At 37.0% G+C, this 16,454-nt stretch overlaps 1 protein-coding gene and 1 non-coding gene across 2 annotated transcripts in view; both read right to left on the reverse strand.

Annotated features, from left to right (window-relative positions):
- The window catches only part of LOC145393857 (calpain-A-like), a 214,627-nt gene that overhangs the window by 161,137 nt on the left and 37,036 nt on the right, over positions 1 to 16,454 (reverse strand). Inside the window, exons 14-18 of the mRNA XM_080267913.1 lie at positions 13,403 to 13,468; positions 12,209 to 12,340; positions 5,400 to 5,483; positions 1,813 to 1,910; positions 446 to 487 (exon numbers count right to left, since the gene is read on the reverse strand). Coding sequence (XP_080124039.1) covers positions 446 to 487; positions 1,813 to 1,910; positions 5,400 to 5,483; positions 12,209 to 12,340; positions 13,403 to 13,468 — 422 coding nt within the window. The remainder of the gene's footprint in view (positions 1 to 445; positions 488 to 1,812; positions 1,911 to 5,399; positions 5,484 to 12,208; positions 12,341 to 13,402; positions 13,469 to 16,454) is intronic.
- On the reverse strand, positions 14,674 to 14,792 carry LOC145393922 (5S ribosomal RNA). The gene has a single exon (XR_013896274.1). It is a non-coding gene; the product is annotated as a 5S ribosomal RNA (ribosomal RNA).

Here is a 16,454-nt window from a genome sequence, read left to right on the forward strand (position 1 = left end):
TACCATTACATTTTATTACTGCTATCAACAGATGATTTGTTTCTACTCAGGACAGACCAAAAGTGAAGAGCTTAATGAAGGCTATATCTACCTTCTCAAGTTCAAAAAGCTTTTCCAATGCTGATATAAGCTAAGAATGCTTTAAAAAATTACAACATCCTAGTGAAAGAGACAAAGACTTAGATTTTCCATACTTTGTCATCATATCCTGTTTGTAAATCCCACATTTTGTATTCAAACAACTGACTTATGTCTGGGTAGTTATGTTCCAACAATTGTTTTTGCCAAGTTATGGCCTTAGTATGGTGGAATGAAAAGAATATCATACAGATAATCATGAACATTCATCTTCATGCTGCTGACATTACTTAAGCTACACATGCAATGCAACACATGTAGTGATGTGGGTGGTTAGTTACTGTGATACTATAACCAATGTACACACCGCCCTTAAAGTGACGTTCCCAGAACGATTGTTGAAGGGAACCTGTGTGGGTGGGGAGGAACTGATGAATGAGGAAATCTTATATCTACATCACTCCTAATGATATCAAAATGAGGTCTTCATACACCTATATGGGGACAGTGAAGACTCCAAGTGAAAGAATGTGAAGGCATAGTTAGTGCTTTGGTGTGTTTTAGTGACATGTGATTCATTACAATACACCACTACACTAATGAAGAAAGGCAGAAACTGGATGAAGTACACAGAAAGCAAGTACAATAGTGTACAGAAAAATTTTAAGAAAAGTTACTCAGCATTAAAGAAAAGCAAATTACAGTACAATAGAGTATGAATGAATTTTTACTTGGGGGAGAGAGAGAGAGAGAATTACAGCATATAAGAAACAGAGCAGAACAGAGGAAGCCAGAGTGGTAGGAAGTCTATACTGAAAAGGGAGTGGAAACAGCCCAGGAAGACTATCACACAAATATTATTCAGGCACTAAAATTTAAAAAAATAGAAATAAGAAAGACAAAGAAAAACAGTAACAAAAGAATAACCCAAGTACAGTGCTTGCAGATAGGTGGTATTGGCTGAAAGACTACTTTGAAATACTGACAGACTCCCAAGCACCGAAAAGATACTAATCTGGTGAAATTACCTTAACCCCTTCAGTGCATTTTCTTTTTATTGCTGCAACCAATCAGAGTTGATTCAATATAGCAGACCTCATGTATAAAAGGATTTAGACACAATTTCTATAGCAGACTTCTTGTAGTGAAGGATTTAGACATAATTAAGACATACTAAGTCTCTCGGTACTGATTTTTTTTTTTCTTTTCTTTAAACTTAAATCTTGCCATCCCCATATCATTCTGGCCAGCTTTGGAGGGAACTTTCAAAGTGAAGGGATTAAGTATACATGAAAATTATCAGCATTCAGCATTAACTGGCACTGACTAAATGGAAGATTTATATATATATATATATATATATATATATATACAGTATATAAAAGAGCACATTTACAAAAGCAATACATGAAAAGATTGACTATCTAAAGGCTTCAGTTACCTTAAGTACATGTAAGAGTAACAGCCAGCTCCTGCCTCATGAAATTAATCCTAACAGCCAGAGAACATCATTTTTAGAATATTCCTGCTACCTTCAGACAATTTTATTCAGTTTACAACAAACTTTTTCAACTGGACGGGTCAGATGCAGCTTTCATCAACACCTTCACTATTTGAGGTTCTCCCTATGATGAAATACATCATTTGATGGTAGCATGAATAGAAATGACATCCTTGTACTGTAGGCATCAAGTAAAGATTAAAAATCTCAGGAGCCAGAGCAAGGAGACTGACCAGCTGAGGGGAAGATGCGGGTCTTCGAGGGATCAACTTGGCTCTGGGTCAGGTTCTCCACCACCTCTCCATCCTCTTTGGTGGTGAAACGCGCCCCCCTGCACCAACCCAATCAGGATTCAAGTTAGATTTTTCATGTAGTGTAGCGAACCTTATGTGCAAGGGTCTGACTAACACACACAATTATACAGAAAGCCAGATGAAAATAAGGGGCATTGAACAGGGCCTGAAGAAACAAAGAATACAGTAAACCCTCTATAATTCAGATTAATTGGGGGAAACCCCACATCAAATTATCCAAAAATCCGAATAATTGGAGCTCATGCTTGCCCCTATCCCCAAATCACACCCACGCTCATTAAAACATGGCTTTTTCTCAAAAACATTGAACGGTACAGAATTTTATTACTTTATACTCAAAGAGTGCACAATACAATAAAAAAATAGTGTCAAACCTTGATAATGAAGTCTTGCAACACAGCAGTAGAGTACAGTACAATTAACTGTAATGAAGGTACTGTACAGTTCTTAAAAATTGCATTCATTACTACACTTTTCAATACAAAAACTTTTCACATCCACTTATCACTGGAACCCATTTTGGATGTCTCGCTTAATTTTAATTTCTATCTGAATTGACATTATTTGTCTGGTGGTAAAAAAAGATCCAAATTAACTGATTTCCGAATTATTCGGATTCGAATTAGAGAGGGTTTACCGTATATCAGAAGCTGAACAGGGTCCAAACAAAACAAGACACTGATTTTGGTTAAAAAGGAGCTGGAGTGGGAGCTACTGTAATTCTGACCTAGAAAAGAACTTGAAGATAAAAGCACAAAAAGATATGACCAGAAATGCATCTTAAGGTAACAAATAAAGTTTGGAACCACCAACATAACTGCTTCTGAATAACTAAAGGACATAAATGACATAAAAAAGGAACTACTGTGCTAGACTGAGAAAAATGTTCAGAGATATACTACACATAATTTCAATCTTGCTCTTCAAATTTAGCTAAACATGATAATACATGAGGACTCAATGATGTGATGTGATGTGATAATCGTATGAAAAATATAAGAATAAATCTGAAAAGCAGAGAAAGCATGTCATCTGTTACGTCTCAAGTCAGTGATGAAATGTCCATAGTCAGAGTCTAATGTCCCAAAACAGAAAATGAAAAATGGTTCCCTCTGCTCTTCTGTATAAAACTGAACATCTTGATGAAGGTGTTCCTCTTCTTTCTTGGTTCATCAAATCCATCCTGCTTCTTGGGTCTTGTTCACAAATGAAAGGTGCATAATGTCAGAAAATCATGCAGTCCAGAATAATAAACAATAAAGTGATTAACCTTCTAACAACTGCATGCTATACACAAATAAGACAAGAAAAACAACAAATAACTTCAGTGCAGTAAAAAATGCACTTTTAACAAAATACATCAACTCATGCTAAGAAAAAGAAAAAAAATGGTAGTCAATGAAACAACTATCTTTCCATGATTTGGTTAACAGACTGGCTAGACTCAGATTCTCATTATCTTAACCTTGATAAGATTGGGAAGATATTTGTTTCTCACACAGTACATATAAATTTACAAAATGCATTCCATATTAGCTGAATACAACAATGTTCATCCAATTACTGACATGAAAGCTTTACCGAATTTCTGTCCGACAGAAATACAGTAAAGCAAACATACTCTTGGTTAGGCTTTCCACATGCATTTTCAATAAATACAAATAAAGTACAAATTACATGTATGGTACATGCAAAATTGACATGAAGTGAAAATAAATTAGATATCTTTTACAAATACTAATACAGTAATTTGCTTGAGATTCTGATAACTATACACTTGTGCACTTTGATAAATAAGTTTTAAAGCACAAATACACAGAAACGTCAGGCAAGAATATTTCATTTTTAATGCAGCCTCCACCTCCCCTACAGCTGCCCTTGCCACCCATTTTATTTTCACATCAACACATCAAACTTAACCCTTTGAATCTGATGACATTAGTTTATTCTTGCTACCTCCAGAGAGTTTTATACAGAACAAGAAGGATCTCCTATGTGGAAGTCATTAAATAAGGTGATATAAAACTCTTCTTCTAGTCCAAACAATCTCTCTTAGGCCACTTGATGGGAGGAAGAACATTCTATGAAATACATTATCAGAGTGAATGGGTTAACAACTTGCACTGAACAGCTTAACATGACAAATGCAAAATAACAAAAAAAAAGTTACAAATGTCTGTAAGTCCAACTACGAAGAAAATGCTGTATAACGAACTAAATAAAAAAAATAATTAGGTAATATACACAATGAAACTTCAAAACAAATTACAAGCAGTCCTCATTATAAGTCACAGATGTGTTCCAAAACATCAAACCTTTTTTCATACAAATAGTGCAATAGATAAGGGGAAAATGACAAATCATCTTTAGAGGTAAGAATGATACTTTGAAATGGAAACACTGTATTCTAGAGCTTACTGTAGATCTAATAGCAATATAATAAAAAGGAGTGACCTATACTGAGGGTATACTGGTAATACAACTCCAGTCCTGCAATTACAAAGAGAAGTAATCCAGTGCTGTAAAACAAATGGCAGCAAACTATCAATAGTGAGGAATCGAAGAGCTTACCAGGAGAAGGGAAGTCATGATACTGGATTCCAGTAACAGCAGATCCCATCTGTTTCATTACCTTTGGGGAGCAGCATTCACAATCCTAACCCTTTGTCAAGATTATGCTTTTTCTATTTCATTTTTGCTATTTCAGGACATTTTTACTCAGCTGAGGAGAGATGGCCGACTGAGATAACTTCTGACCCCTCTTCACTATGAGAAGTCTCCCCTATACTGAATAATATGAACTGTAGTAGACACAAATGAAAGAAGGCATCATTGAAGTGAAGTGGTTAACATTATTCCGGAACTGAGTAGACTGAAGTGGTTAACATTTTTCTTTCCAGTACTGAGCAGATTATTTTCCCATCAGTCCTTTCTAAGCCAAGTTTAGCCGCCTGTACGCAGCCAGCATAAAAAAATGTGGAGACGATAATTCTTTCAAAATAAATACTGCATGTTATTTCAATCACACTGCTTCCAGACCATTTTACTTAACTTAGGAAAGATCTCCTCTATTGATGGAAAAAAAAAAAAAAAAATCCTGTATGAAAAATCTCCCCTACATTTTTTTTTTTTTTTTTTTTTTTTAAACAGCAAGAATATGCAAAGGACAATCCTTGGGCTGAACTAGTTAAGAAAAATACTTCAAAGCCTCTTTAGCCCAGGCCTACTGTTTCCATTTAATTCTGGTTAACACTAGACGACCTGATTAAGCTTACGGCAGATAAAATGTCCTCTACCTGTGGGGGGGGGAAAAAAAAAAAAAAAAAAAAAAAATCAGTAACCCTTTCAGCCTGGGTATGTCTTAATTTTGTTCTGGCTACTGTAATGCCATACAATTCTATTACACTTAAGATGGACATCTCTGGACTTCAGGGATTAATAACTGCGCCATACAGGAACCACTCACTTGGCCTTCCCTTCTCCTGGCCTGACCATAAGTCACTCACACTGCTCCCTCCATAACCTCTGCCAGCACATCTGTAGATGTCGCCTTCACCACGTCACCCACCACACCCTGACCAAGCTTGTTGCTGCCACAGATCAGGTCAGGTCAGATAAAGGGAGAGAGTTTAGTTAATTGCTTCATCTCTTGTGGCCATAACATGTGATGGGGAACCCACGTATCTTTTCATTCACTTTTTTCTCTCTTTCTCTCTCTTTCTGCAGCTCCAGGACTTCATACTGTCATTTCTTTTAGCTGATAAACAATAGCATACAAAAACATTTCTATTTTCTTTATCTTCACCATGCCAAAATATTGTTACAAAATTGTGAACTGACTGAAAATATGAATCTTAGTTGTTGTTTTTGTGAACTAAACGAAAATATAAATCTTAGATGTTGTTTTTATTATATCATACCATTGTTAAAAGCTAACAAGAAACAAAAGCACGAAGTCTCCAAAACATTTTATACAATGCTGTCCTCTACATTTTCCACACATACACTTGTGACCTGTACTTCAGTATGCTGCATAACAATATGTTGGCTAATGTGTTCAGTCTTTTTTTTTTAGGTTCTAATTAATCAATTACACAGTATATTGGAGATATTCAATGCTCTTGTCTCTTGCAGTTTTCATGTTTTTTTTTGTTTTTTTCCCCACTCATACCGAAACTCAAAGTTTTTCTTAGACAACTTATTAACTTCTAAATTTTTACCAAGCTATGCATTTACAGTATGTATCAACATGATCTGGCTTGCTCCATGACTACTGCACAATATATTATACAGATCTGACCGGACTGCACAATACTATATTCTTGAAGTAGTCCCCTCCCCTGCAATCTTTCAGACTGGTGCAGGTTTATATCCAAGAGGTGATTGGGGTTTATTGCTCACACAGTGCCACTCAGGGATGAGTGAGACTGGTCACTCTCATCTTAATGTCAGGACCAACTTGCCTAGCCCCAGGCTCCTACACTCTTCAAGGGGCAACACTGAATTAGACGATGAATGAATGAATGAAACAAATGTAAAACAACTGTTTTCTTGAAGTTACCAGGATCTCAGTATCATACAGTGCAATCTGCAAAAGCTTGGTGTCTTACTCACACTAATACTGAACAGTAGTGTCCAATCAAATCTGTACAATACTCTTAATATTGGCTAGTAATTTGCAGACTACCATTTCAGAGTTTATTCATAAGCATACACTTTGTTGTTCATCAGGAGCTGGTAAATACAGTTAGCATATTTAAGATCTAAACATGTCCTTCTTTGTGAGGTCAGATCAGACAAAATGCTGGCATGTGATTACAGAAACCATACATATACACAATCCTGATGTGCGGCAAAATGGTGATTTATCAGCTTTAGACATTTATCAAACAGCACTATATATATACTGTACTCAAATTACTTTCATTCAGTTTTATTTGTTGAATTAGTAATATGAACTGCTCCAAGAACCTTGACTCTCCTTGCCAACAGTCTGAACACCTTAGCATACATAAGAACTCCCTATGTTCTTTTGCTGCCACAGATTCACACTCTGCTACCATATCATACAGCAGGTTCTAACTTTCACATTACAAAGTTTACGATCACCCTCACTCTATGGACAGGGCTCTGGTCATTCTGCATACAGTACTCCAGAAACTCAATGATTCAACAATTTGACATTAAGTGAAAGATAATTACTGAAATTTGAGACACATGCGATTCTCCAGTAACTGATTCTTTATCGAGCAACTGTTCCCACTCAGTAATCATGTTTAATATTACGCTACTATGTGATCGGATTATTATATTGTATAAAAGTTCTACGATTCCTGGGTTTCACTTCATACCTTTCATCATATCATAAAAAGGATCTTCTGTAACCGAGACATTTCAACTTCCAAGTATAGTAGTCTTGCCTATTTAAAACATGTAATAAAATTTTCCTGATCAATCAATATGAATTAATCAGTGTTTCAGATCAGATGACTATAGCCCTGTCATTTTCAAATTTAAAACCTTTTGCACAGCAAAGCACAATCATGAAGAAATGTGCAAGAAATCCCTAGGTGAAAATTTTTTGAAGTACAGTATTACATAAAAACCATGCTGTCACACAATTAATCAATTATTCTGCCATATAAGAAGTGAATTCTGGATGATAATTTGGTTTCCCTTAAGAATTTTAATGAGAAATCCAATACGCATGTAAACAGAAGCAACTACCAACTACAGATCCACTCATACTGTACATTTAACAGCTTATGAAAATGTCACAGTATGTCCATGGATGAAGGTACAGGATTAATACTGCTAGCAGGAACTCACGTGCAGTGTGAGGTGAGGGATGAAACATGCAGGGAACAGGTAGTCCTCATTCAGTCAAGGACGTGTTCCACAATATCACAACTTTTCCCATTCAATTCATGCTGTACATTGGGGGAACTGACAAATCAAAGCTTCAGTTATGGCAGTGAAACTTTAAGCTATTTTCTGTATTTAACCCCTCAACCGCGGGGCGTCACTTTTGTGACGCTTGGGAGCAAGGGATCATATCGCGGTGAGTCACTTTTGTGATTCTGTGTTATTTTGAATTCGCCCGGGCTTTCAAGTGGTGACTTGTATCATCTATCAGTACTGCCAATGTCCAACACTAGTCAGCACTCCTAATCTCATCAGTACTCCTATCCATTGTTGACAATCTAGCCATTTCTCCCCGTTCTTGACTCCCCTCCCTACCTCCCCTCCATTACCCTCTCCTCTCGCCTGCCCGGCCGTGCTACACTAAGTAAATCTCCCCTGGAATTTTCCACTGATTTCATCCATTGAAATAAACCCTATGCCTTATTCTTATACCAAATAATATATACCAAAAAGAAATAAGGTAAGTGATAGTGCCATACACCTGGAATTGGCTAATTATCACCTGACAACACCTCACGTGCACTTGTTCGCTAATTTTCGCTGTTTATTTCCCCTTGAAATATGCTGTATAATCTATTCTTGTAACAATAATATATATAAGAAAGGAAGGGAGAAGCCTAAGTGATATTTACATTCACCTGGAACTACCTAATTTATTATGTATTGTCTAGATTTCCTGCCAATCATTTCATAGCGTATATATTAGCAGCTGTCACCACGCTGACATGGGCAGCACTGCACTCCCCCTAGGCGGCTAGGCCACCACACTGTATTCAGTTTACTGTCGTCTTTCAAGGTGAAACCACGTCGGATTTGCGCCTGTCCAATTCCGCCACTTTTTAGCCCCATGCAAAGGGCCCTGTGACCTCTACCCCCTACTAAACCTCGCGTGGAAAGGGGTAAAGGGCTAAGTGACTGCTGTGGAACGTCAACTGGATAATTTGTCAATGAAAATGATAGACAGTGACTACGATCTTTCTGATGAGTAAAACAGTGCAAGTGGAAATGTAAATAATGTGTAAACAGCAAGTAAAAGCAATGAATGTAAATATAAGTGAACAGTGGAAAATAGTTTCATAAGTTACTGCAAGTGACAGTGCATAACATAGTGTAAATAAAATAGAAATGTAAATAATGTAAGTAAAATAGAGAATGTAAATAGAAATATAAATGAGTACAGTAGTAATATAAGAATACGAGTATATATACTAAGAGTAATGAAAGTGAAAGTTTCACTCTAGCATGTATGAATACTATGAGTTATGAAAGTGGAAGTGAAAGTGACAGATTCCCTCTCAATGCTAGTATACAGGACGAGAAAGTGAATGCTACGTATTTTACTGAAAGAGAAATTGAATGCCTACAGTGACAATAAACTACTATTACTGAAGGAAACTTATGGATAAAGACTGTAGATATATATAAGTGTTACATAGTAATAGAAATATAAACTGTGAGTGTTTTTATGAACAATAAATGACAGAACACCAGCAGCGAACGAGTGCAAGTGGGAAGGTCATACGCGCTCGTAATTTTCATTGCTTTCACAGTGTTTGTTTTTTTGGAGTATGGATTCCAAACTACTTGAGAATCATAGAATAGTGTTTCTAGTGATAATATCAGGCTGTGGTAATCATATTACGGGTTGTCAGGAAGTGTAAAGTGGAGACTTCGTTACCCAACTTCAGAGGTCTCCACAAGTCCTACGGTACTCGACGAAGGCTCAACAAACATCCCAGGAGAAAGCTGAAGGTATGTGCCATAGGCATATGTAATTTTAATATTCTAGGACTAATAACTGATTTTTGGCAAATATTTTTAGAAAATCTATTGGAGCGCGAGTATGCCCGCGAGACACGCGTCAAGCAAAAACAACCCCGCAGTTTAGGGGTTAAAATGGACTCAGTTGACAATAAAAATGTCAAATATGGTGACTTACAAAGAGGACTTCCTGTTAAGGTATATGTAATGTCTACATTACTAGAGGAACTTTCTGTGGCTGTCTGTGAAAACAGATACTGTATATTTTAAATTTCTTCACTTTCACCAGAATGTACTCAAAATATTACCCTCTTCTACATAATAAAATATTAAAAAATCATTATTAGTACAATGTTACAATATAGCACCATGAAATTTTGAAATCCTGGAAAAAATCAAACTCACAAAATATACCATACAGCAGGGTAATAACGCCAAGTCTGGGGTACAGTGATTGTCAAACACCTGAAAGTGTCCATTATACAATGGCTGCCCCAAAATATGCAATACTTATTTAAATACAGCCATTCTGAATCTATTTACTACTCAATGTTCTACATAATCCCTAGTTCTCTTTTCAAAGGAAAATGTTTTTCATCAATTTTTTACAAAAATATTTGTTGGAAATGCTAAAACTTGGTGCGAAATGAATAAAGCAGACTGCATACTTCAAAATGGTGTTAGTAACTGTGGACAGTAAGGTACGTTATGGCAATCATGTGAATTTACAGATTTAAGCAAATGGCATGTAGTCCCTCATATGCACCAATGGGACATGACCAATTAATGTAATGGCAATACCTGTAATAAGTTTTGTGAACATACTTCACATACTGAAAACAACTAGCTAATGTGTTTTGTTCATTTACAAGTAAATTCAAGCAGTAACCAGTAAGATGGTGTTGACTCGCAAGCCCCAACTGAGAGATGGAAAAGGGTGATAAAGTGCTAGTGTGGATCAAGGTACATGTCATAGCAAAGAATATCATTATAGAGCTCAACTGAGCCAAAAAACATTGCATGGGTGCATGGGATTTTATTTTATTTTTTTTTTTAACAATCGCAGAATATGCAGCCTGAGCTTCCAATTTCAAGAAGCCTCATGTCCCAGACATTGTTATTACACAGATTGTTTTTAAAGAAACCTAAGTTTGTGAAGGTGACTCATAATCAGACATTTTTGGTGCTGAGGGTTTCACTGCAGGCTAAATTTTTTACTCTTTGATGCTGTCAATACATTTTCGTTAGATTTAACATTGATTCTAAGTATTCTACATGATTTTCAAATACTTCACAATGTTCTGTTCTCAGAACTGTATGATTTTCTAATACCTCACAATATTCTGTTCCCAGCAGAGTTTAAAGTTTGTTTTAAAGTAAAACATGCCACTGGCAAACAGCATTTATGCCACGATTGCCTCAGATCATGAGACAATTGCGCCAACATGTTTTCCCATATTTCAGTGGCTATTATTTTGTGCTGCAACTCTGTTTTCATATTATACTTTCCTTATACATACACCTTTAGTCTAAGGCAATAAACGGATGCAAATCATACTTGTTGTTTCATAACATTAACAACTGGTGAGAAATGTAGCAAAAAAATGGCACAATTGCCCAGCTGTATGGTATCAGACTTACACACAACACAGCATTTGTTTTAACCAGGGAAAACAATTAAGGTGCACTGAAAATAAGGGCCTCTGGAAGTCATTTACCATTAACAGGAAATTATAAATGCTACAATCCATGGAGAGGTAGGTATTTAGGCCTGTATTCTTATCAGCTCAGGAGGCTGCTTTGCATCTTATCCTAAGCAATTTGTTTCGTGTACACTGAACTTCAATGACATCTTAATGTTCACTTGAATGTTACTTGTATAACTTTTTAATAGTGACACGTACTACACACAAAAAATAAAATCAGTTAATTAACTAGTAACTACAGGAGAAAATTACTGTCATGCAAAAATAAATAACTAAAGAAGTGTTATCAAGCATCCTAAGCCACCAACAACCTTGGGATTAGTAAGCTTGCTAACACTTCTTCCTTATTCATTTTGCACATTTCAATATTCTCTTGCAGGCAATTTACAGTATACCACTTTAGTGCCATCAAAGGCACTAGAGAGGGATACTTTCACGAGATGGAAGTGATATTATAAAGGGATGCTTTCACATGATGGAAGTGATATTATAAAGGGGTGTTTTCACATGATGGAAGTGATATTATAAAGGGATGCTTTCACATGATGGAACCCATATAATCTAACATCTCTCCAGCTTAGCTAAACAAATGTCCCACCCTATCCCCCAAGAGGAGGATGGTGGATTGCAGAAGAAAGGTAACTTCAGTCTGAGTCCATTGAATTCATATGCAGCTGAACTGAGGCCACAACAACAGTGTCATCACAGACTGCACAAAGAACATTCAAGAGAATACAGTACTTGTATGCAATGTGCTGAAATACAGTGATAAGAAAGAAGTGCTAGAGAATCTCTTTTCAGTGATTAGAACACAGGCCTTAAACTCCAACTAAAGAAGAGTGTGAATACATCTTGACTCGCACTAAGGCAACGGTGAGAATAAGTCAACAAAATGAGGCAGCAGTGGCCTGTTCTCCCCTTACCCAAAAACAGCCTCAACTGCTGTAGCTGCGATGGTCTTGTATAATGATGCTCCCAACCCCCCCTGGCCCCCCTGACCCCCCATTCCTCCTCCAGTCCCACCAGGAGGGGGGCCAGGGGGTGCCGGACCTGGCCTTGAGTGTGAGGTGAGTGATGGCAATGTTACTCTCAGGATTTATACATTAGTTTCAGATGATTAAGTAAAACTTTACATTGCTGTTACAATATACTGCAGTATGTATAGGGGAAAGTTAACCCACTGAGCCTGGGAATGTCTTTTTCATTTTATTTTTGGCATTTGATGATTTCATACACCTAAGGATAGACCTTTCCTAAGATGAATAAAAACATCTGGTTGTGGCAAAAATAAACAAAAAGGGGCATCCAAGTGACCACCTTGCGAGTTTTGGGCTACAAGAAAGTTTAAAATATCGACACTGATAATTTCTGTAATATCAGCACAAAATGCTACTGAAACAGATGAAAGCCGTGTGAAAATATCTTTGACATAACATCAAGTACTCTTTGAACAATTCAATGCTTTGATTCAACTGCAAATAAGGAAAATAATAAGCAATTTCTCAAACATTGTGAAAGGATGGATGGTCTTCAATATCGTACTTTCCTTATTTATGGCTAAATCAAAACATAACATTGTTCAGTAACTGATACTCTGTCAAAGCGATTTTCACATGACATTTCACTATCTTTAATGCGATTTATGCCAATGTCATGTAAATGATCAGTGTCAATATTTTGAACTTCCTTGCTGCCCAAAACTTGCAATTGTTTAATTTAATGGGTTAAGGTTCTGAATGTTTCTCAGACTGGGCATTTAAGATACAGCATATGAAAGAGAGCCTTATACTGTACTGTGTTGTATTCTGCTTCATTAGGGAAATTGTGTGTGTACAATTAAGCATCTCTAATTTCCTAAACAGTAAGTTACATACAGCAATGTGTCACAATGTTGAAGACTGCACATGGAAGCAGTTAATTCACATGTCACTACTAACTACTTCAAAGACAAATGATTTTTCTTTTATTACAGTGCCAAGAAGCAAAAATGTAGATGCTGCCTTGATGGACTAGAATACCTCACTCTGGATATCATGTTAATATTACTGATGCCTCCCTCAAGACAATCAGAGGTATATATCCCTGCTGACCCATTAAACAACATATAACTACATTACCCAAATGAGTTGATCTGGCTAATGAGGTCATCTGAGGGCTCTCCCTTTCTTCTTCCATCTCCACCACTAATGCAGCATGCAAGGAAATTGATGTTAGTGCTGTAAAGTTGTCTCTACTGTTTCAAATAATGCAGAAAAGTCAGGATTCCTAGTATTTCAATCTGCTTGAGTGTTAATAATGTAAGTAAGGCTTTTGGACTTGTTGGTACCATGTAATAGCACTGTTAAGAAACTAAAATTAATTGACTGCAGTGCACTGGCATGTTAGGAAACCAAGGCTATTCTTAGGGTACCACAATTGTAATAATGTGATGAACCATCAGGATGAACAGAGCCCAAAAATGTTAGCATTGGCATCTATACACTGATGTCCACCTTGGCTATCACTCTCAACATATTTCCAATGGACGGGTGACAACATGAGTAAAATTATGCACTGCAGCTAGGGTGAACATTTACTTCAGTCAGACTCTGTACAACACATTAACTGGAAATTGTACCATGTTATATAGCATACTGTGATGTTAGTGGCAAATCTTTCACCTCCTGTACACACACACACACATGGACACTACTGTACAAAGTAAATTAAAACTTGTCTGTACACAGACACATCCCCTCAAGATGTGTTACAAAGAGGTCGCTGTTGATACATAATTCTACATATCTCTGGAAAGGAAAGGGCATGGCCTGTTATTGCTGTATCTACTATATATACACAAAACACATCATGTGACATTATTTTCACACCACAAACTCTTCAAGACAGATCTCAGATACTGTATACAGTATATAGCACAAATGTAAACAATGAATATAATTACATTCAATAAAATGAACTAAAGCTTGTATCCAATACAAGAAATCTATAACTTAAAAAATCCTGAATATAAAACCAAGACACTCTTGACTTACCTGTGCTAAATGCTACTAATGTAAACTCAACATTAACCAATCATATATACCTCCACATAAAAAAAGGCATATCATCCATGCATCTAGCTCACTACTCGGCGACTGGGTCCACTGGGTAATGAATTCACCACAGATCAAATATGTTTAGTAGCCACGTAAAGCATAGATGATGAGCTAAAAATATTTTTGTGTTGAGGCAGGACAGTAAAAGCTGCAAGGTCGGGCATTTATAAAAATTTTTCATTCATTCATTGCCAGACGCCATGTATCCCAAATGGGGTGGCCAAAGGCTTAGAGTTAATTGTTTTACAGGGAGGGGCACTAATCCTCCACCAACCCCACTTGACAAATAGGGATGCCAACAGCATCTGGTGTTCCCAGGCGGTCACCCATCAAAGTACTAACCAGACCCAACGTTGCTTAACTTCGCTGATCGGATGGGAAGCGGTGTACTCAACGTAGCATGGCCATTGGCATAAAAATACTGTACTAAACTAAAGAAGGTACTGTATATTATAGGTCCCAAATTAGTAAGTAATCTCTCTATTATCCGGACAGCCACTACCCAGACAATCCAATAACCAGACACTGTCATCTGGCTGTTCGAAACCATTATTTGTACATTTTTTCATAATATCTGGACAAAATGCCTGTGTCCAGGTGGAAATTATGGCCATGAAAACATTTCTGACCCGGCCTGGCGGGAATAACCCAGTGGCGCTGCCCTGTCTGGCTGGGTAGTTCACCCAGCATCTGCAAGAGACTCCATCTGTTGTTCCCAGTTCCCACCTGGCAACAGTGTAGTGAAGAGATCCTCTCTGACAGTTGTTATGGTAGTGCATATGGTGGTTTTTGTAATTGTTCCCTACCTGCTTCTGGCCTTGCTATTCCTTGCATGTCTCTTTCTAGGGTGTGTGATGATGTCCCTTCCACCAGGGAAAAGGAAGAGGGTAGTCATGACTCTTTAGAAACGGGAGATCGTGGGTAAGATTAATGGGGGATGGTCAAATCGTGTGTCGACATTGATTTTATTCTAGCTCACTGCAGTGTAGCATGATTTTATTCTGTTTTACCATGATTTTATTCCATTTTACCATTATGTTTTTGTGTGCCCACTGTATCAATCCTGTGTAGCCATTTTTTAATGTTTTCATGTCACTGCAGGGTAGGGCCCTGCAGCAGTGATTGCTTGTGTATGGTTGATGGGTCTGTTTGACCATGGTAATTGCTTGGCTGTGGTCTATACGTCTGCTTGACCAGACAGAGTAGTACAGTATTAAACAACAAGAACAAGTGTTGTATGATGTACTGTAGTAGCCTTTTACACTAGCTTTCAAAGTTAGGTTATGTCCAAATAGGGGTCAGTGGAGAAGTCCATTATTCGGATGGAGCCATTACCCGCACATGCCTTTGGCTCTATTACATCGGATAATAGAGGGATTACTGTATAAGTAGCACAAATTACAGGAGAAAAAGATAAAGCACAGTTATAAACAAGAACAATGTTAAGCAAGTCAGTAAGTTGATGTTGATGACATGAATACTGCAAGGCTGTAACAGAGTCTTGGGGGAAAAGAGAAAAACAAGAAACACTGACAAATCAGTTTCTAAAAGATACTTTGATGAATGTATGGAAAACTGACAACTAAATAGCAGGTGAAGGAGAAAAAATGAAGAAGAAAAGTTCATTATGTTAGGAAAGAAGCATCAATGACAATATAATGGAAGTACATGCAATGATAATGTTCATTTGGAACTACTGCATAATAAAACTGAAACCATATGATACATTAACCCTTTCAACATGGCTTCTTTGAAACTTCTAACTATAAGAAAAGGAAAGAGATCCTCTTGTTGAAGGGGTTAGAAACACTCTCAATAAACCCTTTTAGGCATGATTGTTTTATTTTTATTCTAACATCCCACAAAATTTTACTCAGTTTACAAAAAAAACATCTTTAACCTGAAAAGGCCGAGTTGCAGGAAGTCTACGATACTGTTGACTGAGAGGCACTGTAGGACGTGTCAAGAATTCACTGCTTCAAATAAGAACTTTAAAATAATGATTTTAATATAACCTGATAACAGGAGTCAAACCTGGACAACATGTAATATGAAACAGACAAAGGGAAGATCT

The sequence above is a fragment of the Coenobita brevimanus genome, chromosome 25 (genome assembly GCF_032717465.1).
Source record: "Coenobita brevimanus isolate Jiangsu-jjx chromosome 25, ASM3271746v2, whole genome shotgun sequence".
NCBI lineage: Eukaryota > Metazoa > Arthropoda > Malacostraca > Decapoda > Coenobitidae > Coenobita > Coenobita brevimanus.